The 22,898-nt window shown below is 47.2% G+C and overlaps 8 protein-coding genes across 8 annotated transcripts; 3 read left to right on the top strand and 5 right to left on the bottom strand.

Annotated features, from left to right (window-relative positions):
* Positions 1-1,057: 1,057 nt before the first annotated feature.
* On the bottom strand, positions 1,058-1,853 carry GLAREA_03753 (uncharacterized protein; the record flags this gene model as incomplete). The annotated part of the gene is made up of 2 exons (XM_008084006.1): positions 1,058-1,064; positions 1,117-1,853. 2 exons carry the CDS (start codon positions 1,851-1,853, stop codon positions 1,058-1,060), a joined length of 744 nt encoding a protein of 247 aa, XP_008082197.1.
* A 2,222-nt stretch (positions 1,854-4,075) lies between these two features.
* On the top strand, positions 4,076-4,345 carry GLAREA_03752 (uncharacterized protein; the record flags this gene model as incomplete). Its single annotated transcript, XM_008084005.1, has 1 exon — positions 4,076-4,345. The coding sequence occupies one exon, from the start codon at positions 4,076-4,078 to the stop codon at positions 4,343-4,345; it is 270 nt and encodes an 89-aa protein (XP_008082196.1).
* A 2,261-nt stretch (positions 4,346-6,606) lies between these two features.
* GLAREA_03751 (Pectin lyase-like protein) lies at positions 6,607-7,827 on the bottom strand (the record flags this gene model as incomplete). Its single annotated transcript, XM_008084004.1, has 2 exons — positions 6,607-7,158; positions 7,207-7,827. The coding sequence occupies 2 exons, from the start codon at positions 7,825-7,827 to the stop codon at positions 6,607-6,609; spliced, it is 1,173 nt and encodes a 390-aa protein (XP_008082195.1).
* A 910-nt stretch (positions 7,828-8,737) lies between these two features.
* On the bottom strand, positions 8,738-10,497 carry GLAREA_03750 ((Trans)glycosidase; the record flags this gene model as incomplete). The annotated part of the gene is made up of 3 exons (XM_008084003.1): positions 8,738-10,183; positions 10,236-10,334; positions 10,408-10,497. 3 exons carry the CDS (start codon positions 10,495-10,497, stop codon positions 8,738-8,740), a joined length of 1,635 nt encoding a protein of 544 aa, XP_008082194.1.
* A 2,289-nt stretch (positions 10,498-12,786) lies between these two features.
* Positions 12,787-15,330, bottom strand: GLAREA_03749 (P-loop containing nucleoside triphosphate hydrolase; the record flags this gene model as incomplete). The annotated part of the gene is made up of 3 exons (XM_008084002.1): positions 12,787-13,530; positions 13,578-14,636; positions 14,698-15,330. 3 exons carry the CDS (start codon positions 15,328-15,330, stop codon positions 12,787-12,789), a joined length of 2,436 nt encoding a protein of 811 aa, XP_008082193.1.
* Positions 15,331-17,583: 2,253 nt separating this feature from the next.
* Positions 17,584-17,778, bottom strand: GLAREA_03748 (uncharacterized protein; the record flags this gene model as incomplete). Its single annotated transcript, XM_008084001.1, has 1 exon — positions 17,584-17,778. The coding sequence occupies one exon, from the start codon at positions 17,776-17,778 to the stop codon at positions 17,584-17,586; it is 195 nt and encodes a 64-aa protein (XP_008082192.1).
* Positions 17,779-18,103: 325 nt separating this feature from the next.
* GLAREA_03747 (HAD-like protein) lies at positions 18,104-21,577 on the top strand (the record flags this gene model as incomplete). The annotated part of the gene is made up of 7 exons (XM_008084000.1): positions 18,104-18,203; positions 18,320-19,500; positions 19,550-19,699; positions 19,748-20,029; positions 21,001-21,202; positions 21,366-21,461; positions 21,543-21,577. The coding sequence occupies 7 exons, from the start codon at positions 18,104-18,106 to the stop codon at positions 21,575-21,577; spliced, it is 2,046 nt and encodes a 681-aa protein (XP_008082191.1).
* Positions 21,578-22,166: 589 nt separating this feature from the next.
* Positions 22,167-22,761, top strand: GLAREA_03746 (uncharacterized protein; the record flags this gene model as incomplete). Its single annotated transcript, XM_008083999.1, has 2 exons — positions 22,167-22,597; positions 22,668-22,761. 2 exons carry the CDS (start codon positions 22,167-22,169, stop codon positions 22,759-22,761), a joined length of 525 nt encoding a protein of 174 aa, XP_008082190.1.
* Between the last annotated feature and the right edge of the window lie 137 nt (positions 22,762-22,898).

Genomic DNA, 22,898 nt, shown 5'->3' with positions numbered 1-22,898 from the left:
CTGCAATCATCAACGCATTGTTGTCGTATTCTTCCCCACTTCAGCAGCCGGGGACGCCCCGCATCCCGAACCAAACATTTGCAAGCACCGGCCGCGATCCGCCCGCCTGTCAGGCTGTGGATGGTGCCATCGAGCATACTTTTGGCTGGTGCCGTCAATCCGATTATTCAGAAGGCGCTTTTGGCGTGGGAATATCACTGAAGTCAATATCTTCTATCAACCGTTTATCCCTCGCACCAAACGGTCTCGACAAGTTATTCTCCGGCACTTGTGCGAGGTAACGGAACATCGGACGTTTTCTTGAGAAACCAGTTGATTTTTGGTAAGATCGGAAACGTGCTGTTTGTGTTCAGGAACATCAGGCACTGTGCACATCGAGTCCAGTGTGGGTTGCAAGCTTACCGTCTCAAGGTCTCTTCCAAGATTGGGCTGCTGCATTGCAACACTGCAGCCACCCTGGCTCCCGTCCGCGGGAACGAACACTAAAAGCAGGTTTTGAGCGCCGTGAGCTAAAAACATTGGGGGGTGTTGGAAGTCACAAAGGGGGTGAGCGGATACTAAAGTCATTGTTCAATTTATGCTTTCATGCAGACGGGAATAGGACGCAGAAGATCGTGCTTCAGGGCCGTTCAGTGAACTGACACGCTGAAGGCGCTGAGAAGTTGTGTGAATTACAGTGGGTTCAGGGAGCAGGTAGTACGGGTCGCACCATGTTTGCCCTGAAGTTGATCAGGAAAGCCTTCCCACAGACACTCTTTCAAGGATAACCACTGAACGAGAACACTATCTCATACCAAAAGCGAATCGAACTTACTTCGAGGTAAGGTTCCCTTTTCACAGCACGAGCATGGCGTGGCCGAATTGATTGAGAGAACGATTTGAGTATGTTAACGGGAATTTTTGACGCAAGCGTACATGACACCATCCGCAATGCATCCACTAAAGATTATAATTCATACATTATTCTACATATCAGACAAAATTTGTCTCCGCAGACAGAGACACTCAGTATCCAGACCAAGACGATATCTACAATTTACATTTCACCGGTTCGAGCTTATTGCCTAGAGGACATAAATCAGCATCATTCGGAGCGACGAAAGCAACCAGACTCACAGGAAAGTAATGGTCACATCTCCTTTGATTTTCGCCCTGAGGAATATCTCAAGTTCCAGATTCAGATCCAGACGAATAGCGAAAGGTTTCTTTTCCTTTGGTTTCTCTGGTTTCTGCTCTTCCTCCTCCTCGCTCTCCTCACTCGAATCTTGACTCTCCCAGTTCTCCTCAGCTGTCTTCTTTTTGCTCTTCTGGCCGCACTTATCGCATTTGACTTTTCGCTTTGATTTGTTCTTTGGTTTTACTTTGTTCTTGACTTTTTTCGATTCATTGTTACTGTCATCCACCGACACACCAACCGCTCTTCCTCCCGAGGATTCTGCTCTTTTCAAGTTGAAAGTTCTGATGCCAGTTGCTTTTCTAGTATTCGAGCTGCGATGCTTTAATTCTGGCAGAGCTGGTTTCCCTCGCCCTTCTTGTTCTTCGAAGTTTTCGCGTTCTTGCTCCTCCAAAAGTTGCGCTTCGGACAAAGACTGCTGGTTTTGCTGTTGCTTCTGCTTTCTTCCACCGCGCTGATGTTTTCTCTTTATTTTCGAAGGATCTTGCGGTGCTACTGATGGCGCATCAGAGTAATCTTCAGGTAACGTCGGGTCTGGCGTTGGTAATTGTGCAGGTCTTGCATTTGAAATATCGCCGTCTTTCGATTCTGGATTTGGCTTCTCGACTTCCAATTGTTCCGGTACCTCCTTTTCCAGTTCTGCAACTTCGAAATCTGCTGGCGGGCTTTGGGTTGACATTTTGTTATCGATTAATGGGTATTATTACAATTCAAGGTTCAGGAAATGGATCTTCGCAAACATTACAACGGCCAGCTTTTGCCAGCGCCAGCTGGCACTTACAATCATCGTCGCATTGTTCTCCGCAAATCATTGGGTCGATCTATCACGCGAGTTTAGGGGCGCACCACCGCTACCATACGCCAAAACTTCAGGCGGTTGTTTGAAAAAAGCTCTGAAGTTCGGTACCGCTGGAAATCTGAAGTGTGGCGTAGTAACCAACCCTACGGCTGTGACCCGTGACACAGGATCAATTTGTTGTCACCAACTGCATGGGTTTGAGGTTACATTTCGTCGTGGACCTGCTGCTAGTAAGTGTTTCATCAGAGAAACATCAAAATATGCCTGCAATTAATATTGCTGACTATTCTCTGAATGACGACCTCGAATATGACTCGGTTTGGGCGGTGAGCTTGCCGCACACACGGGTCAGTGGATGAAGCGATTGATTCAGAAACACCCTAACTCCCACCTCTTCAGATTTTATCAAGAATACCTGTTTTCGAGCTTCTCGAAGGTTCTATTTCAAGAGGTGTTTCTGTATAATTTCTGTTAACTCCCTTATCGGTTTAGTGAAACTCGTCTGCCGATCATGTGGCGTAAGTGACATGTCACTAACTTCTTAGTTGATATCAAGTGTCATGACAATGGAGTTTGCCGCGTACTCGACTAAAGTTTCCTCTCTAACTGGCGGCCGAAGACGATAGCTTCCAGCCTGTTGGCTTTCGGGCTACCAGAGCTACCTGTGACTGGGAAGCGGCACGAAAAAGGCAGAACTTTCGACCACCAGAATCCAGGTCCTTCCAACTCGGAAATGATACTCGTTAGGCTTAAAGTCAAAATAAAACTTGGTAAGAGGCTGGTTGTCGTTGAGAATTTACTACAGTAGGTAGCATTTTGCTCATTGTTGAAAGCAGGTTTTCATAAACTACCAGGCATTGAATCTTCACTTCAATGTTACTCGGATAAACGTGGCTGGTTAGGGTAACGAATAATACTTTCTTAATTCAGGGAGTGAATAGCCACTTCAGGGCCGTGAAAGCGTTAAGGAAGAAGGAGAAATGAGTACAGTGAAGTGATCGCTAACCTAAACTGAAATTCTATAGCTGAGGTTTAATTAACTTTTCGTTAATGTGCCCAGTGAACCCTGAAATCAATCATGATAAGATAGATACACTTAGGCGTTCTATGTTTTCCATCCAAATGACAGAAATCTATCTACCTCTGGCCAGGTGTCTGCATATTATCTTTCGAGTCTCAGCTTTGAGTAGACACTGCTACCAAACCCACTACTGTATTGTCCGAATCAGATACATGAAGAGGCATATGCACAGCGGAACTTTCTCATCTGCCGGTACTTCTCTGCTCTTCTCCGTCGAAGTCCATGCGTCCTTTTCGACGAGTGCTCATACACATCAGCTTCATCCAATCATCTACTCAGACTCCAACACAACATCATTACCCACATCATCTACCCCATGAATGACGCCACAGTGCTCTCCACGTTTGGTACGATGTGGGAATCAACTCCTGGTGTAACGCTGAAGTGACGAAGATCACAGCAACATCACTATCCTCACAGCACTATCACTCTACTCTCACCCCTCGGCGGTTAGGTCACAGTTCACATCTTGATCCTCGAGATACAAGGGAAACGTTGTCTCTTCAAGGGTGTACACGCAATTCATGGTCCAAAAACCAGGTTTTTGCACCTTGGCCGGCCTTGAATAAGTGGTCCTCCTCATGCGAAGGTCGCTGTATGGGGAAGCTGCACCGCCACACATGTAATACTCACCCTGGAGAAACAGGAAATCACCAGCAGAGCGAGCAGGTGGATGATTGTAATCAAGGTATCTCCATGTGAGGATCACATATTCTGATCATCGGGGTCCTAGAGTGTGGACCAGATCTCGCATAGTTGATGATCTGGCGCAAATAAGCTTCAGGAAGAATTATTCGAAAGAGGAGAATGGCGAATATGACGTTTCATTTGTATCATCCTAAACTTAGTTGTTGGGAGGTTTGAAGAGGGGATTCGAGTATTTAATGTAGATGGGTACGAGGTGGTATAGTCCTTTCCAGCATAGATCATCATCAAACCAAACCACAAACAAACCTCACTTCCTCCAAACCAAACAAATTAAACCTCTTTAAACCACTTCAACCCAAACAAATCAATCAAAATGGCCGGTCTTCTCGGAGGTGTTACCAAGAACCTCGATGATACCCTCACCGGAGGCGAGGAGCAAAAGGGACAGGGCGGCCTTCTCGGCGGAGTCACAAACACAGTTGGACAGACCGTAGATGGAGCTGGAAAGACTGTCAGCGGAACCGTTGATGGTGTTGGAAAGACTGCTGGAGGTGCCACAAGCGGTGTCACCAAGACTGTTGGAGGGGTTGCGGATCAGGCTGGAGGTGCGGCGGGAGGTGCGACAGGACAGAAGAAGGCGTGACTTACTCAGGAAGTGCTCCTGAGTAGTCTGTTAATGATCGTGGGAGGATATGTTGTCGTCATAATGTACAATCACTTGGTCAAATAAATGTTAAATCAACCATCACCAAACCTGCAACCATGTGTCACGTCTCTGATGAAGATAGTGAAGCGAACCTTTAGACATTTCACTTTTTCAAAGAATATTTATCATTTTTCGGTGAAGGATATATTGGTGACATGGTACAGATAAATCCATTAACAATTAAGCGTCACCAACCTCGTGCACCAACTTCCATGTGTCATTTTGCACATGAATTTCGGCATCAGCTATGTATTCTGTTAGAGAACTAACTACTTAACCATTTCAATCGTACGAGAGGTCATTGCTGTTCCGTGGAGATTGCTTCGTCTTCCTCACCAGTGCAAAACCTCATCTCCAATCTGACATCAAACTCCACGACCATGAACCATGATACCATGCTGAACTGTAACTCCGGGACTTTGACGATTTAAAACAAATAAGCTACAGTAAGCTGCTGGATAGCACTTTAATAATTTTATACATGTCATTTCTTCTTCTCATGTGATGAAGTGTTACATTCCCGGTCTGTCCCTCAGTATATCTTCAAAAAGGTCGACTTGACTTAAAAACCCGACATATGCGTCGCTACAAACCAAACAGCCCTCTAAATTTAAGCCCTGTACTGCGGGTTTTCTTCATCATACCTTGAAACGTGACAGTTATGACAGATTAATGATCAATTTTGTCCCCGAAACTCGGATCACGCTAAGTCAAAAGAAAGGGGGGTTATTCACCAACGTTTCTGATTTTCGCGATTGTAGGACAGATGGCTTGCAATTATCATTTAGTCAATGATCCCGTAATATAATATATAATTACCGTCATAAAACATGCTATTTACCTCCTAATTTTCAATTACTTACACTTGCCAGAAATCTAGCACACAGTTTCAAATCATCGATTCACCCAGCACTCACCTCACGACCTTTAAAAACTAACAAGCTTAACTTTCTGGCAGAGAAAAAGACTCTCTGTCTATTCATTATTGACGCACTTCATCTAGCACACACGCTCAGGAAATAGACTTTCTAAACCTCTGGTGCGTGTGAACCGAAATACTGCACCACGTTGGGCAAACCTGTTTAAAAGAAATGGTAAAATGGGGGTAACGACCTGTTTATCTGTCATAATCCTGACTTATCGTGGTTTCAGTGCCTATCAATGAGGCTTTCACCTTGGGTTCTCGAGCTGATCAACGGGCTCAAAGATATCCTCAGTCGCAGTTCTCTGTAAAAATAAAAGAGATCCTTCAACACTTGATAAGAGACTTCAATTCCGCTTAGCTGACCAGCCGAAGCAATACGCCAGTATACATATAATTTTCTCAGAGATCAAGCCCATTTAGCACCTTCGGGCTGTAACTTTCGACGGTTCAGCATCCAGCTCAATCGCAACTTTTACATTTATCCTCCTTGGACAAACACTACTTCTATATGATAGCGGGAAAATTTCAATCGAGTCGATGAGCGTGTAGAGTCCTAGTAGCTTGATCAAATAATAAAAAAGGAAAATACACGTCTACGTCGTGTCATGAGTTGCGAAAACTGGATGAAATCAACTTAAGAATTGCTGGCGCAGATGAATGACACCCCAACATACAGACAGAAGACTGATAGGGAACTATCTGAGTTTGGAAGTGAATCAGGCATGTGTTTTCCACTCCGATTTGGTCCAATCGTTTCGAAACTTAGTTTTTTTACTGTGATAGGGCACTTTTGAGGTCGACTATGCCCGATACTTTGGGGATGAAGCGCTCGGGTTTCCATTGGCTTTGTTGGTGAGTCTAGGTATATATATGATTCGTCGTAGGGGCTTGTAGGGGTTTAAACTAAGCAAGTGCATTATCATAGTGGAGGAGGTAAAAGGGTTTGGGTATTGAATGACACTATGTGAGAACGTTTATGAGAAACTAAGGTTTATGCAATTCTTTGTCAAGTAGTAAAGGAAGAGGATGAATTCTGGGCATGTACCATTTTTCATCTCATTTATCAGACTCCAGGATTGCGAAAGAATAATTGCTCTTCTTGAGAGGAAATCGTAGAGACATGAGATGATAACGTCAACTTGTGCATCACGTTCAACCACAATGGACCGCAATTCCAAACATCGCCTAGCATACTCGCACTTTTCACTTTTCACTCAATCATACATACAACAGACTACATCACAGGTCATAAAGCACATTCATTCACAACTACCTAAGCATCCTCATCAATCCACCCCACATAAGGCTGTCTCCCATTCTCATCCATAAACACATCCACGGGCTTATCATACGCCTTAACCTGCTTCTCACTCAACAACGTCGTCACACCCCCCACAATCCTCCCCGTCTCATTAAACCCCGGTCCAAAATCCTTATACTCCGCCATGAGCGTCAAATTACTAAACCTCTCATCGCCCGTCCCCCACTTCTTATATCCCGCCGCGTTGATCGTAGCATCGAGATACGTATCCATGAACACGCTTCGGTGCTGGATGTTCCAGGGACGGCCCAGGAAACACTTGCCGATGATGGTTGGGGCGATGGTGGAGTTCGCGGCCACGACGGTGGATTGGGAGATGTAGACGCCGTATTTGTTGGGGAAGGTGGTGTTGGCGCCTTTCCAGGCGGTGATGCCGCCGCCGCAGTTGCGGAGGAGGAGACGCGAGGATTGGATGAAGGCGGTTCCGAAGCCGTAGAGGAAGTCGGTTTGGCCGGCTATTTCGGAGGATTTGAAGTATGCGTTTCCTAGTTTGCCGATGTAGACCTGGAAGGTGTTAGTTTTGTTTAATACAGAATGGAGAGGGAGACGAACTGTGTCTTGATAACTGTAAAATCCAGAGTAGTAGAAACCTGCGTTTGCTCGGCTCACACTGACCGCGAGACTTGGTCCTACGCTTGCTTCCGAGAATACATTGCGGAAGTTGATATTGTAGACTCGGAAATCTGTGTTTCCATATACGGTGTTATTGGGTACAGCGTAGCCGGTTGGACCACTTCCCGTCAAACTTGCTTCAAGTGTTGGCGAGACGGTCAGAACTGAAGTAAATGCGTTGTCTGTGTAGCTTGCTTGTACATTTGCGGCGGAGAACAGCACTGTTACTGTATTGCTTGACTGGGATGTGGGTTTGGAGGTTTGTCCTATGAGAGTCAGGGGACCACGTCGAGTTACGTTGAGCTGTTCGGTGTAGTTGCCAGGGAGGATGAGGATAGTCTGAGAGGAGTGATCGTCTGGGAGGGAGAGGATGGCGGATTGAATTGTGGTGAAATGAGCTCTTTTGTCTGATGAAGAGACTAGAATAGTGTTTTTTGGACAACTACTTAAAGGATTGCGTGTTGGTAATTGACATTTTGTGAGGCCAGATGGGTGGGCTGTGGCGAGTGTTGCGAATTTTGTAAGGGCCAACAACAACGCCGGCCAGTTAAGAAGCTTCATTTTGATTTGATGTCAGTCAAGCTTTCTGGCTGAGACAAGACATTTCAATATGAACTTGCCAAGAGGACTTTATATATCAATTCTGTACTCCTACATCATTAAAACCGAGTCCTGTACATCTACTATCCTTAAAATTTCCACCCCGCGAGCTCAGATCATTGGTCAATTCAACAGCAGATGGAAGAAACTTGAGTGGTGGGAAATTGAGATGCGAAAGTAGAGTGGATTTTGGGACCTAGGTCTAGCGTATTCATATCAGTAGCTTCGAATCAAACGCGGGGTCTCCATCAATTGCAAGGGACGAAAGTCTTGAATTTATCCGGGTGCGGAGCTGGGGACATTTGGGGAAAGAGTTGAACACTCGAGTACCGGCTTTAGCGAGCCTTGGGACCTCCCGCAGCATTCAAAGGTACACGCGGTTCCAATCTTACAATAATTCTTGTGGCTTTCCTTTATTGAAGGGCTCATTCCAAAATTCCCCCAATGAAAAGTGTTTCAGGCAGCTTCTACTACTTACGGTTCCACCGTACTTCCAAGAACAAAGAGATGATCGCGCCCAGGAGGCAGTTTGCAATTACACATGTCAGATCAACTGGATTTCGCAAGTACCTCAATGATTACGATATTTTGCTAATCAACTCACGAATAACGAGATCCGCCAGTAAGGCATCACAAAGTCACCAAACACCACCAGTCGTCAATGAAACCTTTTAGATTCTACCAAGTATCCCTAACGCAATGTGATTCTGGAAGAATAAAACAAAAGAGAGAGAACGACTATGTCATATACACCGCTTCCAATCCCCAATTCAGACAATGAATACTAAAAGATGAAGACCATGCAGCATGCTAAAAAAAAGAGAAAGAATTATACAAAGGTCTAATTATGCCCTCCAATTTTTAATTTCCTCTACAGCAAAATCATACCCATGCCCGAGAAACCAGCAATCATAGCAAAGCCGACTGTAAAGTACTTGGTCAATCCCAAGCTAGCACCCACGATCGAGTTTGGAGCATCACTCTTGCTTGTTGATGCGGATGAGGAAGCACCACCGCTGGATGAACCAGAGCTACCACCAGAAGCTGCGGCACCGGCAGCAGCAGTAGCAGAGGCGATCGCGGAAGAACAAGAGGCACCAACTGCTGGCTTGCTGACAAGAGTCGCGTTTCCTCCAAAATCACATCCAGTGGCTTTGTTGGTGGCGCTCAGACCTTGGTAGTAAGTATCGAAGGCATTTGCAAGACGCTCAGTGGCATTGCACATAGAGTAAGCGCCATAGACACCTGTGGTTGCGTTTCCAATAACGTTTTTGCATGGGTTCCCTGGAAGACCACAGACGGTGGAGAAGAGTTGTCCAACAGCTAAATCATCGATGCTGGACTTGGTGGTACATGACAGACTGCTAACCATACAAGCACAGACGTTGGTGTTTGGGGTTGGAGGAAGAACGCTAGCAGCTGCCCAGTTGGCGCCAACTGTTGGGCAAGATAAAGCGCTGTTGGTTGGAGTGTAGCTTGCTGATTGAGTTGCTGATGGCTTGACAGCGTTCAATGCGGTGGAAAAAGCAGCGTAATCTGAAAGTGGGCTGACACTGGCGGAGTTGACAACGGAAACCAAACCAAAGTCATTCTGCTCCTGGAAGTATTCGTAGACAATTCCACCAGAAAAGACAGGAGTCATATCTGTGCCATAGAGAGAAGCAACCTCAGAGAACTTTCGGGCAGCGGCACCACCTGGCTTGTTGCATCCGTACTCGGCAAAGAATGATGGTACAGAGTAGGTGGAGAATTCTTTGACTCTGTCCGCGTATCCGGATTCCTGGAAAGAAGAATCCCCACACCATTCGTAGATGTTGTATCCCCAGAAATCGATTGTGGAGCTGGAATCTCCGCAGTTGAAGTAGGAAGCAACCTGAGCGCGAACAGTTTGATCATCATCCGCAGCGTATCCCACACCCTGAGTATATCCCTTGGACTTGATGTATGCCTTCGAATCGCGGACAGCGGCCTTCACGTAAGCGGCCGAGCTGGTATAGGTCAGGTTGTTTGGCACCTCGTTTCCTGCAAAGTAACCAATTGTGTTCGTGAATGGCGAGAGCGCATCGATAACAGATGTGTATCGCTGGTAGAGGCTGACGTCCCATGTTGGGTTGGATCGGTCAATTGACAAACTTGGCTCTCCCAAATCGCTGATTACGTAGATTCCAGCAGCGTCGAGTAAAGCCATACATGGCTTGTGGTCGAGGGTAGGATCGATGGCATATGTACGAATGGTGTTTGCTCCAAGGGCTTGGAGTCTTGGGACGTCGCGCTTGCATGTAGCTTCGTCGCCGAGAGGGTCAACATATTTGGTGCCCTGAGCATTGTCAGCGGATGAATATCATCAAAAAGAATCAATATGTATTTACAGCTGCAGGCTCGAGTCCATTGCTACCGATTCCAGATTGGTAGGCAACACCCTTGATGAAGAATTGAGTACCATTAGTTTTGTAAAAGAACTTGGAACCCTGTGCAAGATGTCAGTATATATACACGCCAATTGACATCCAGCCATCTGCCATTCCATCAAGACCAACGCACCTTGATAACGATTGGATCGAGGGTAGCAGATGCGGTGCTCATGAGAGCAGTCGCAGCTGCGAATAATGGAAGAAGAGAGGATTTGCCCATTGTCGCGGTGTTATCCTGTTACTGGTCGTGGCAATAAATGTTGCTCTGCGCGCAGAGAAGAAAAGGGAAGATCCTGAGGACAGCGAGTGTACTGGTAGAGAGCGATGCCAAGTGGTTATGAACGACGGGAGCGAACGTGAATGTTCGAGGAAAGAGCAGTCTGGAGAGAAAGACTGCGAGTTGGATGTTGACACAAAATTAGGAGATGAGGATGAACAGGGCGCAGTGTCGTCAGACTGGTGGGAGTTTGCAGTCTTAGGGAGGGAGAGGGAGTGGGAGTGGGTTATTACGAGGAAAACACCGCCGAATCCCAGTAATTCCCAGGTAATTACCTGATGTGGATTGGCTCATCTCGAGGCTGTTGCCTCTCGCGGCCGAAACATCCGTTGCACTGTGATTATTTGTATTCACCGACTGTATTTCATTGGGTGGAGGCCACTCTTTCACACGCGCTATGTTTTGGGATAGAAGATGGTGCCAAAGTCACTTGCGCCAGCTGGAAAACGGCATCAAGAAAAAGGATGTTTCTGTGGATGATGAATTTGAAATAATGTCTGTCAGAGTCTCTCCAGGCTGCTGCTTACATTTATTTTTAATGAGTTTCTGTGCTACGGCACATATGAATTTGCGCAATCTCCTTGCTCACCACAGACGTCGTCGTATTCGTGCTATTCCAACATCGCCGGCAGCGAGAAATGTTTCTACAATGATGCGTCTACAATCGAGGGGTCGTACATAGGATCATCCATTGGCATGATCCCTCGAGAAGCTTGTCATTGCTTGTCACGTCCTTGGTATTCCTTCACAAGCTTTCCGGACTTGGCTACAGCAAGCCAAACTGTCTCGGCGAGCTTGGACGCCACCAGGGCGACTGGGAGATGAGCCAGCTTAGGGGTTGAGATAACACGTGAGAAGGATCAAACGGTCAATTGTTTGTTGCGTTGCTTGATTGAGGCTCTGAGACTGACTCATAAACGTACCTCGAAGTGACTGATCCCAAAGATACGAGCTGAGGGATTCGAGTGTCGTTGTTCGCAACAAAATCACGTGAAGTATCGTGGCTGGAGATCCTCCTCAATCAATACGCCTCATTCTGATCCTGCTGGTGTCTTATATTTAGAGGTATTCTCATGCTACTACCTACGCAAGTCCAACTGGAAGTAACGATAATCACCGAATATTTTGTTGGAAGTAGAGTGGTTTCCGATTCCTGTCACGCCATTGATTTGTCTATAATAAACTCCAGCAGTAATAATTCCACAAGAGAGTTACGATCGGGTATCAACACATCGTAAGTGAGCAGCGACTGAGCTCATAATTCCCCACCTCCTTCATAAATTTAGACACCTATTAATCCTATCCTCTCAAACCATCTTCCACTCCTCACTCATTCTTTCCTTCCGCCCTCCACCCCTCCACCTTCCTCCAAAGCCACATGCCATGAAATACCGTCTCGGCAGTAGCCATAATCCCAACCCCAACCCAAAAGATAGTCTTCGTAGTCTTTGAAGAGTTACGGAAAAGGTCTGAAATGGGTGTTGATTCGATGGTTGGATTGTTCGGTGTAGGTTTGGACTTGTGAGTATTTGAGGGCGATGAAGTGGTCGAGAAGTGCTGGTGAAGAGGTTGTGTATTTGATCTGAATGAGAGTGCAGTGTTTTGGCAGAAAAGGTTACGGAGAGGTCGTTGGAAATGTAACGGCATATTGGTTAATTAGAGGGCGATCTGCCGAATGATTGTCAAGGCGACGAGGAACTACCTATAGGTAGATAGGTATTTGGAACTCGATTAGGTCGTACGACGACTGATTAAAGGAAAGGAAAGCGGTGGAGATTGAAAAGAAGAAGGGAGAGGGGTCTAGGTCATAAGATGGCATAATGTCAACTGAGGTTGAAAGAAGCGAGGACGTGATACTCAACTTGGCAGAGTAAGACGGACATTCTCGGGACGACACCTCGCGCTGAACTAATAAGTGGTAGTCGAAATACGATATTTCTTTGATTAAGTTGACGAAATATTGTATATTTAGTGGATTAACTTAGGACAATACTACATATTCCGTCAATTGTTTTGAGTAAACAAGCCTTCTTAAGCTGTATTCGAAGTCGACTTATTTAGAGTAAGATTAGTAGACAGATGACTGAAACTTATCTTGTCCTCCGCGAGGACACTTAAATCGGAAAAGGAGCAATTCGACAGTATTTTTAAATGATTGATCAAGTCCTGTCAGCGTCCCTGCGAATTTATGGATTTGTATTTTTGTTCCATATTTCTAACCAATGCGCAATATCAACCCTCCCCTTCATCACCAGTAACAAATGCGGGATCGTCCAATTCTTCCCCACCCTCAACCCACACCTTATTCAGTTCCTCCTCAATCTCTCCTTTCCTAGACTCCCACTCCTTGACCTTCTCGAGACGTTCCCGAAGTTGTTGCAACTCCCTCTCTACACCCATCTTCTCCTCTACGGTACCGATGCGTTCCCATTCCCACTCCGTCCCATCCTCACCCATACCGAGCGAGAGGTTGAAGGTGTGATATCGTTTCAGAGATGCACGAGTGGATATAGTGATGAGTGTAATTCCCTTCTCCTTGCATCTTTCATACAGCAAACCCTCCACGTCGCTACTCACAGCACTCGTACCCTCATCAATAAAAGCATATCGCGGTTCATGATACAGTAGTCGGGCGATTGCCATTCTCTGTTTTTCACCACCGCTAAGCACATCTTTCCACTCCTTTCTGGTATCCCAGCCACCTTCACGGTCAGGGAGATAGCCTAATCGAGCTTCCTCCAGCACGCGTTTTAATTCGATATCGCGGCGATTTTTATCGCGCATCTCGATTTCACCATCAGGGTATATTACTTGATCTCGCAAAGTGCCGACGGACAGGTAGGATCGTTGTGGAAGAAACATGATTCCATCTGCTCCTATGCTTCTTGGACGGGAAACCAACCCACGGTATACTGGCCAGAGACCGGCTACGATACGTGCAACAGCGCTCTTTCCAGCACCATTTGGTCCCGATATCTATAAATGGTCAGAAAAGCAATGAGATGATAAATGGGCTTGCTTACAAGAAGATGTTCTCCTGAATGGACAATCATGGAGAGAGAATCAATAAGCTCCTCGCCCCCATGAGGGAAAACGGATGGAGCTACGATAGGTACGTTTTCCAGACGGACACCATCAAATCCTTTTTGGATCGTGCCCTGCACATCAGACAAAGAAAAGAGCTCTGGGTGCGTGCCTTGAGGTGGGAAATAGGCATTCGCATGGACTCGGTGCAGAGTGGAGATCAAGGTGTATACTCGGCTGGTATATCCCGCGAGTTCAGACAGGTCCTTGATCGAGTACATCATTCGTCCACCGGCGTCAGCTAGTGAAAGCATGAGACGTTTATTGGTGATGAACTCCTTCATTCGACCTCTCTCTCTTCCACCACTCACAGAAGCGTCCGCCAGCTCCTGAATACCTCCAAGACCTCCCCATGCTGGTAAGAAAACAGGGAGAGAACTGAGGAGATACCCATACGCACTCCAACTATATTTCAGTACAAAGTCCTCTAAAATATTATATCGGATCTTCAGGGTATAAATGCCCTCCATCCACCTCTTTAAGCTCTTGAACTCCTTGTCTAAAAATGTCTTTTCCATACTCGCGCCACCATAAAATGCAACCTCTTCGGCATTTGCAATCAGCCGAGAGTGTAAAGCCCTAAAGTCGCCCTCTTTGCGGCCTTCTACCGCTTTTAGTTTACCAAATGGTGGTGAGAGTCTCCTGAGAAGACTGGCTGTCAGAATATAGTTACTCAGCAATCCAGCGAATGCTAGAGGCCCAAGTGATCGATATAGCTGATAATTGAAGACCACAAGATCGACAAATGGTTTCCCTAGCGAGGAATATAACCCTGCAGCCGAAGCGCAAAAATGCGTTAAATCCTGGGTAATGAACTGGTCTGCGCCCTGTCCAATTCCACCGTCCATATTTGTCAATCTATAGTAGTTGAGATTGTCGTTGAGGTAAAGGTCGTGTATGTACCTCGTGAGACGGGTACGGAATGCTATCGATACCTTGGATTGTAGGAACTTGATCATGGCGTTTGTATAGCTTGCGAAGCTGCCAATGCCACACCACTGAAGGAATCATGGTCAGCACATGAGCAAATATAACATAAACACATAGATATATGCTTACCTTGATGATCCCCCATATAAATGACCTGCCATTACCTGCAACGAGATCTCGTACGATTTCTCCATCTAGTCGTGCTACCACCAAAGATAGGTACGTGCGAAGCATCAAAAACATTCCATGGCTCAGAAGCAGACCAGTCTCCTTACTCGTCCAGCGAGGTATCATGATACTCAGCAGACTAAGAAATTGGTGTAAGAATGCGAGGTTCAGTCCTGGTTTCGCATTTGCTGGCGGAATTTGAGGTGTGTTCCCGTTCGCAAGGCCAGAAGCCCGCGGAGGGTTCAGGAACAGCCGCCTGTGTGCATCGAATGTCGTCGGTTTCGTGGGGGATATGGTAACCTTTGAGGTTGAGTCCCCATAAGGAACGAATATAACCCGAGAACCGTCCTTGTTTCGCAGCCCAGAATTCCTGCGAAGCAGTCTCCTACCCTGTTCTTTTTCCGCATTCCGTTTCTTCCACCATTTCCTTCCACCTGCACCAGTTGCTATGACAGATATTGTCAAGATCAATGTCGCAAGTAGTCTTGTCGCTTTTGATGTGCTTCGAAGGCGTTGTCGGATGATGTCTGAGTACTGCTTTAACATAGCAGCCAGCGGATCTGCCGAGCCTCTCAGTGTAGACTGAGTAGCCATCGTTTCCCGTCAAGAACAGGATGTTTTCCAACCGAAAGATCAATGTTGTATTGTTATTCCTAGCATCTTCGTTCCAGCGAGCGGAGCTTGCCAGGGCGGCGTTTGGTAAGGAGGGTGCGCAATTCAAATATGCTTGTTCTACATATTACTTCGTCTTGATATCTGGTATAGGAGTTGGAAGCAAGACTCGGACGCAATGCAATTGTCGAAATCGAATTTGTTTCTGTGAAGCACATGTGATGCTTGATCAACTCTCAATGGAGGCATGTGCATGTCGCATACCGAGGCTTGTTACTACTGCCTGAGGCGTGCTTCTCCACACTTCCCCAGAGTTTGCCCAGCAGCCAGCCTCGCGGGGGACAAAATAAGTGTCAGTCACCTACTCACTAAACTTGAACTGAATAATAAGTCGACTTCGAATAGAGAATAAAAAATCTTATTTACTTAAAACAATTGCCGAAATAGTGATAACCTTCTAAGTTGATCCACTAAAGATACGATTTCGTCAACTTAAATAAAGAAATGTTGTGTTTCGACTACCACTTATTTTGTCCTCCACGAGCGTGAGCACGGCCAAAGAAAGGTACGGGCCGTTCGAGCTTCTAAATAAAGCAACCAGATTCTTGACCGATTTCATGATACAAAGTCGCACTAAATAATTAGTCTACTTGCCTAGCAGGTACTTCGAAGTCCTGACACGAAGCAGTTTGCATTACCTTCGATCCTGTCTTTCAACCTTCTTGCGTGGCGTCGAGTCTCGAGTCTGAAAGCCCTCTGTGTTGTCTACTGCTTGATTGTTCATGGCGTGCCTTTTTCATATCTGTCAATTTACATCTGCAGCTCTCCAGAGTCCAGGCTGAACCGATGTACTTGCACGTGGGTTTATCCGATATGTCTTTCCACAAGCATGCCGGTAGCACGCCGCAGACCACATCTGCAACCGCTGATGCAAGGAGTTGATGGGAGCACTTCAATGGACGGCGTACAGTAGACGCGCGCAACACTCAACTTCCTGACTGTGTTTCATATTCGCTCACCTCTTCAATCAAGATCTGCTGTCTAAGCGCGGTCGTTTACAAGTCCAGGAGAAGATGAATGCAACTACAGCCGACGAGCTGGTGGCTTCTGACCCTGAGTTGTGCTCAGCAGCGGTGAGCCGATGGATGCTGTCGGTAGCCGCCACGGCGGGGATGTAGCGGTACGGATCACAATGCCTCTAATTCCTACGGACTTTTGTCTGAAAGTCAACATGTTCCGGAGAATTTGCCTCGCTCCTCCAGCTTGAGCATTTCAGGTACGAACAAGCTGGAGAGCGCTATTTATACGCACTTTGGTCCGCCCTCTTCAACCGCAATGATCCAACGTGAGCAGTGAGCACACGGCCAAAATGCAGGTCCTGCCGCTCCATATCAAGACACCTTTGCCCGAGAAACGGGGAGTTGGTCACAGATGGGGGCGGTAAGGACAGACTACTTGCTTTTGAAAAGAAAAAGTAGTCTGTAACGGTCATGTACGCACCGTTGGATGGCTTGCTTGCTCTAACGTTCATTCAGCACTCGATTCTTGTCCGGAGACGACTCGTGAGCTATGATAGAATTGGCGAGCCGGGGCAACTTCAGACATAAGGTAGTGATATGCTTCTGGTTGTCCGCTTCTCTGTTGTTGTTCTGAGGAAGCACGGCGGCATCTTTCAACCACAGGTTGTTCACGGTAGGTAGTAGCAATAGAGACATGACTTTTGGCTTGTCCTCGCGCGATGCTGGGCGGAGGAGGTCGAAAGGAGACGAGGTGCTCTGTGATAGGATGGATTCCGAATGTACAGAAACACGGCGCCTAAATGACTTGCCCCCAAAGCAGCTTCATGGGGCGTGGCTGGTCAAGATCACACTCTAGCTCTGCTCCAAATGGACGAATGAAGCCAATGAGAAATGCAGGATGTTGGTCCAATGTTGTATGGGCCAGCGCGAGCCTGCTCTGTTCAATGCGCAGAAATGTCATGTATGGGGCAAACCGCGCATAGCGGAGTCCCTTTGTAGAGACAACATGAGTCTAGAGTACCGTCCAGCGCTTTTGGATGCATGATGAAGTATCCCAAGCGAACCATCCATCTGCCCCCCCCTTTGCTCCCCATCTGCTCGTTCCCTTCTCCATAATTGACCTGGCCTGCTGCTTTCCCGGCCGAGGACCGTCCCATCATCCTTCGCCTCCAACCGTCTTGTAGACCACGCTTGAAGCATTTTCGCCACTGTACCACTACTCTCCAAACACCATCATTGCATTTGCTGCGTAATAATCACCGTCAACTCTCTCCATCAACTGCATTATTTGCTCGACGACCGTCGACGGCGAGATCTGGGCTGCCGTGCCGGGGCCAATCTTATTATTGCCAAATCTCGCTAAGAGTGCACTAGGACCCCCATCCGACTGCCTCTGCCAGAACCTCTGCATCTGATCCTCTAGCCTCTCTCGAGCAACTTCTTCACCCACAGAGCTGTGAACTCGTTCATTCAAGCTCGAAGCGTCCATAACTGCGCTGCATCAATTGTCGCATCGCCTCAATTGTGTGCGCGACTAGTGTAGGCCTCGAATTGGCATTCCGATACCGCGACGAGATCCACCCGCCTCGACGTCTCTTCACCAGCTCCCCAGAATCGCTATCATCGACGCGTGCATCGCGAAGGTGGTTCGAGAGGCAGATTGAAAAGCTAAAGCCCAGCCCACATCTCAGATCCAACCCACCCGTTAGGCCTCGAGCGGTCACGCATTGCCCTCTATGAGTAATGAGATTGTCCAGCCGACCGAACAGACCCTGAACCGATCAACGTCAACGGAAGGCACGAAGAGCAAGCCTCCTGCCTTGGATACCTCTGGGTGTATGTATCCGTTCCTACACACGCCCCAAACATTCCAGTCGCTTTCTGAATGGAAGCCATTTATTCACGTCGCCATGCGACATCGATGAGGTCGTCAAGCTGATAAGAAGTCATAGTTACCAACACGCCGCAGCCTCCAAGCTCCTCGACCCAAACTACTGCGCAAGGCACAACCAGCACCGAATACTCCGAGACGCCAGTGTTAGCCGATTCGCAGAACGAGAAAGACTATCTACGAGTCGCCGACGAGGCACCAGAGGTTCCCAAGAAGAATCGCGGCCTGCTTCACGTCCCATCAAGATCATCATCCCATAAGATACAACCATCCCCAACATCTACGGGGCTTAGCGGAGTGACTGCGACCGATCCTGAAGAAAGCATTGGGGGGCGATCCAAGAGCTCAAATCGAAGTGGTCGGAGGCGGCATGGGAGTACGAGCAGTAGCAAAATGTCAACAACGCAGGATCCTTCTACTGGTCCAACCGGAAACAACACATCAAACTCCAATGCCACGATTAATCGCCAACCAAAAAAGAAAAACGGTATCTTTTCGTTTCTAAGCTGCTGCACGGCACCACAAGACGCAAACACGGTGGATGCAAGCGGGCCTCTTGCCGCAAATAAGATTACGAAGGTACCTTCAGGTCGTCCTACGACAGCAAGCAGACCTGAACAGCCAACTGCAAACCAGCAACACAATTCTGCGGCGCAAACTGAGACCGAAAAGGAAGCACTTAAAAGGGAAGAGCCCAGGATAGAAGGCAATGGGGTCAAGATTGCCGAACCGGCTAGAGATGCATCTGTCGCGCTGCCTATTCCCGCTGTGAACAGTAACCCGAATCAATCAGCGACACGTGATCAACCATTGCCAGACCTGCCACAAGAGACGGAGTCTTCAAGAGGGCCAGCATTGGGATCATCGCATCCAGAACCCACTAATGAGACTTCTGCCACTGGGATCGCAGTTCAGCCAGCCAGGCCCCAAATTACATCAGATGCTTCCGGAGATGAGAAGGACCCAGAAGGAGACGTGAAGATGGGCGATTCTGAGCAAGCACAGAATGATAAGGAGGAGACAGCTATTCCTATCCCAAAAAGAAGCGAATCTACCAAACAACAACAAGCGCTTCCTCCCCCGCCTCCTGTTCCGCAGCAGCCTCCTTCAAGTGACGAGTCGGCCCCGGATGCGACGGAACAGAAGCAGCAATGGCTTCTTCCGCCAATCGCTCCGAGATTTCAAGGGAAGAAGTGTCTAGTCCTAGATCTTGACGAGACATTAGTGCACAGTAGTTTCAAGGTATTTGGAATCTCGGCTATCTCGCACCTCTAATGCTAATTATCCTTAGATCCTTCACCAAGCTGATTTCACAATTCCTGTCGAGATCGAAGGTCAATATCACAACGTTTATGTGATAAAACGACCTGGTGTGGATCAATTCATGAAGCGGGTCGGGGAGCTTTATGAAGTGGTCGTTTTCACAGCTTCTGTTTCAAAGGTAAGAAGTGATGAAGTATAATTTTCAAACACCAACTGACCTCAATAGTATGGCGATCCTCTTTTAGATCAATTGGATATTCACAACGTGGTACACCACCGCCTATTCAGAGAGAGTTGTTACAACCACCAAGGGAATTACGTCAAGGATTTGTCCCAGGTTGGTCGCGATCTTCGGGAAACTATCATCATCGATAACTCTCCAACGTCTTATATTTTCCATCCACAACATGCTGTACCCATCAGCAGTTGGTTTTCTGATGCTCACGACAACGAGCTCCTCGACCTAATTCCAGTCCTCGAAGATTTAGCCGGCTCGCAGGTCCGAGACGTTAGCCTTGTTCTTGATGTCGCCCTATAAAGCAATTCATACGTGATGCAAATCATACTTGCTATCATAGCGGAACGGCGTTGGGTTGATACCTTTGGTTTCATTGTAGAATGTACTGTCTAATTTATATAATGGGCTTCCACATGGGGCCAGCTTAGTCTTTTTGAAAATGAGACGGGCCTTTGAGCGGTTATTCAAAATGGAAAGAGACCTTTGAGCTAGGGGGGGACTTGTGGGCAGGAATTACCATGGCTATTCGGCCGTAAAAACAGCCATCAGAGCGAGCAGCTTTGGTGCACATTCTTCTTATTTTCTTGTTAGAGACTTGAGGAGCCGATATGGAAACAGAGGACGCTAGCAAATACACCCCACCCTTTTCATTTGTTCTTCTTCTCTTCAAATTCTAGTCGGCGCATGTGTGCTGAACTTCCTTGTAGCAAAGCTTACGAGGTTGCGAAAAATAGCGAGTGGCGAGAATGACAGCTATGATGTGTTACATCAACTGTCTATTTGTAAATTGGAATTAAGAAATTAAATATTCAGGAGACGATATAAAGTGAACGTTAAATTTCCATGTGTTATTGCTTCTAGTGCTGGGAGTACCTAGGTAGCGCGCTGTGATTCGGTTCCGTCAAGCGTGGCCCCACCGTAAATGACCCCTGCACAACCGATACTCCTTTCAATCGTGTCCTCAATTCATAATTCAAATCGCAACCACCACTCTAGTCGAGACCTTCCACAACCGGCCCACCTGCAATCAACTATAGTCAATTCAATCAAGCAGAGAATATAGTTTCCTGACTCAAAGCCAGCATCATGGTATGTCTGTCAATTCTCCGCGTCGAGCTGGCGCATGTACAATGAACCGACCCTCGTCATGTCCCATCACATCCAGTCTTTGGGAGGGTTATATCGACCAGCTTCGCCAAAATTCTGAGAGATCACCTTTGCTAACTCTCCTGTCTGCATAGTCTTCACCACGCGCTTCTTCCCCCGTAAACTCCCCAGCAGTGGGTTCCTCGAGCGGCCGTCCTTCATCTCCTACACCACCAGGTGGACCTAAGACTGCGATCCGAAGACGAGCTGCGGCAGATCAGAAGGACAAGGTTGCAAATGCGCGACCAAGCTCTACCAGAGCGGCTGGCGCTGGAGGAAGCAGCAGCACTATGTTGAGTATGTTCTTCCCAGTCAACACATCGAGGGACGGGTTGTCTGGCAGGACACGCAATCTCTAGGGTGGATTTAGCATGTCCCAGCGAAGGCGAATTGGAAATTGCACTGCGAATAAAAAGTGATAGAGAAATTGTGAGAGCTTCTGGCTAACATGCGCGAATAGAACTCTACACCGACGAGTCTCCAGGATTGAAGGTTGACCCAGTTGTTGTTCTTGTTCTTTCTATTGTCTTCATCTTCAGTGTTGTAGCATTGCATAGTAAGTTACTTTTCTGGATATGCGTTCATTCAATTGCAATCCAAGCTTCATGGATTGGAAAATAGCTAATTTGTTTTTCAGTCATTGCCAAGGTTACCAGAAAATTCTCCAGCTAGACGAGTGGTGCGAACGGTTTTGGGGAAGTAGGATAGTTGGTGGTTCTGGACGGTCTGGGAGAAGAAAAATGGTAGTGGTTGAAGAAACCAAAATGCATAATGGGTCAATAACCCTGGTTTGTTGTCGAGGTCGACCAAATCCTGGGAGTTGGGCTTGCAATCATTGGAATTTACCGGGAAGGATGTATTATAAGCAGGCTAACTTCTTCAAAAGGGCTGTAGGCTATTGCAAACTATTTTGATCACTCTTTGTTCTTCATCTATAATGACTTATCTCAATGAGACCCTTGTCCTGTCAATCGAGATTTATAACCTAGGGGCATGGCAGAATTACTGGGCACATTGACTTTTATCCCTGGAATGGTGAATTAAGTGTAGCGGGAAAATTTTCAACAGGCGCGTGGAGAATCGCGTCGTAGGACATGTACATTAGAGATGTCGGCCAGCTTTCTAAAAGCAGCATCTGGATACAGCACAGAGCATACCTCAAAAGCAACCGCCCTTATCACTATACAAACAAACAGTACCCCTCTCCATCCAATCCCGACAACCCACAACACTCACCACTTTACACTCTCCATCACCAATCATGCACCTCAAACCACCCAACCGGTTCCTCAACACCCTCCTAAAACACTGGCACCACGCCCTAGCCCTTAAACCCCAACACCCAACATGGTATCGCCCGCGCCTCATCGAAGAACTCCAGGAAGTACGAGACGCGAAGACGTTGATCATGAAAACGAGTGAGAGGAGTGATGTACTGTTCTGTTTGCTTAGAGGGAGGTTGGATGGGGTTACGGGTGTGGACTTTTGTGGTGTGAGGGGGGAGGGGACGGGGGTTGAGGTGGTTGATGGGGGGAAGGGAGGAGATGAGGTGAGGTTTGGTGTGCTGGTTTGGGGGTATATGGTCGGTAAGTTTACGTTGAGATGTGCGTTTTATGCGGTTGTTGGGTTGTGGTTTGGGAGGAGGGGGGAAAAGGGTGTTAGGGAGGTTGTTAATCCGGGGAGGGAGAGGAAGTAAGTTGACTTTCTTTGAATGGAGGGTGTGGCGTGGATTTGAATGAAGAAGGCTAATTTAATGGGCTAGGCTTGTGGAGGTTGCGGAGAGACATGGTATTGATCCGAAGAAGTTTGTGAGGGTTTCGAAGAGGTTGTTGAGGGTTTGGCCTCTTTTGCCGTAGGTTTGGGGAGGGAAGTGGGTGAGAGGGCTTGTTATGTGTATGTTGTACTTAAACTTTACTGGGAAGGGGATGGGAGAGTAAGGGTGTTGCTGATAAGTAGACTAGATTTTGAGTAGATACTAGAAGAGCTATCGCTA

This window comes from Glarea lozoyensis (genome assembly GCF_000409485.1).
Source record: "Glarea lozoyensis ATCC 20868 chromosome Unknown GLAREA2, whole genome shotgun sequence".
Classification (NCBI taxonomy): domain Eukaryota; kingdom Fungi; phylum Ascomycota; class Leotiomycetes; order Helotiales; family Helotiaceae; genus Glarea; species Glarea lozoyensis.
Note: the sequence above shows the minus strand (reverse complement) of the source record. Positions and strands in the feature narration are given on the sequence as shown.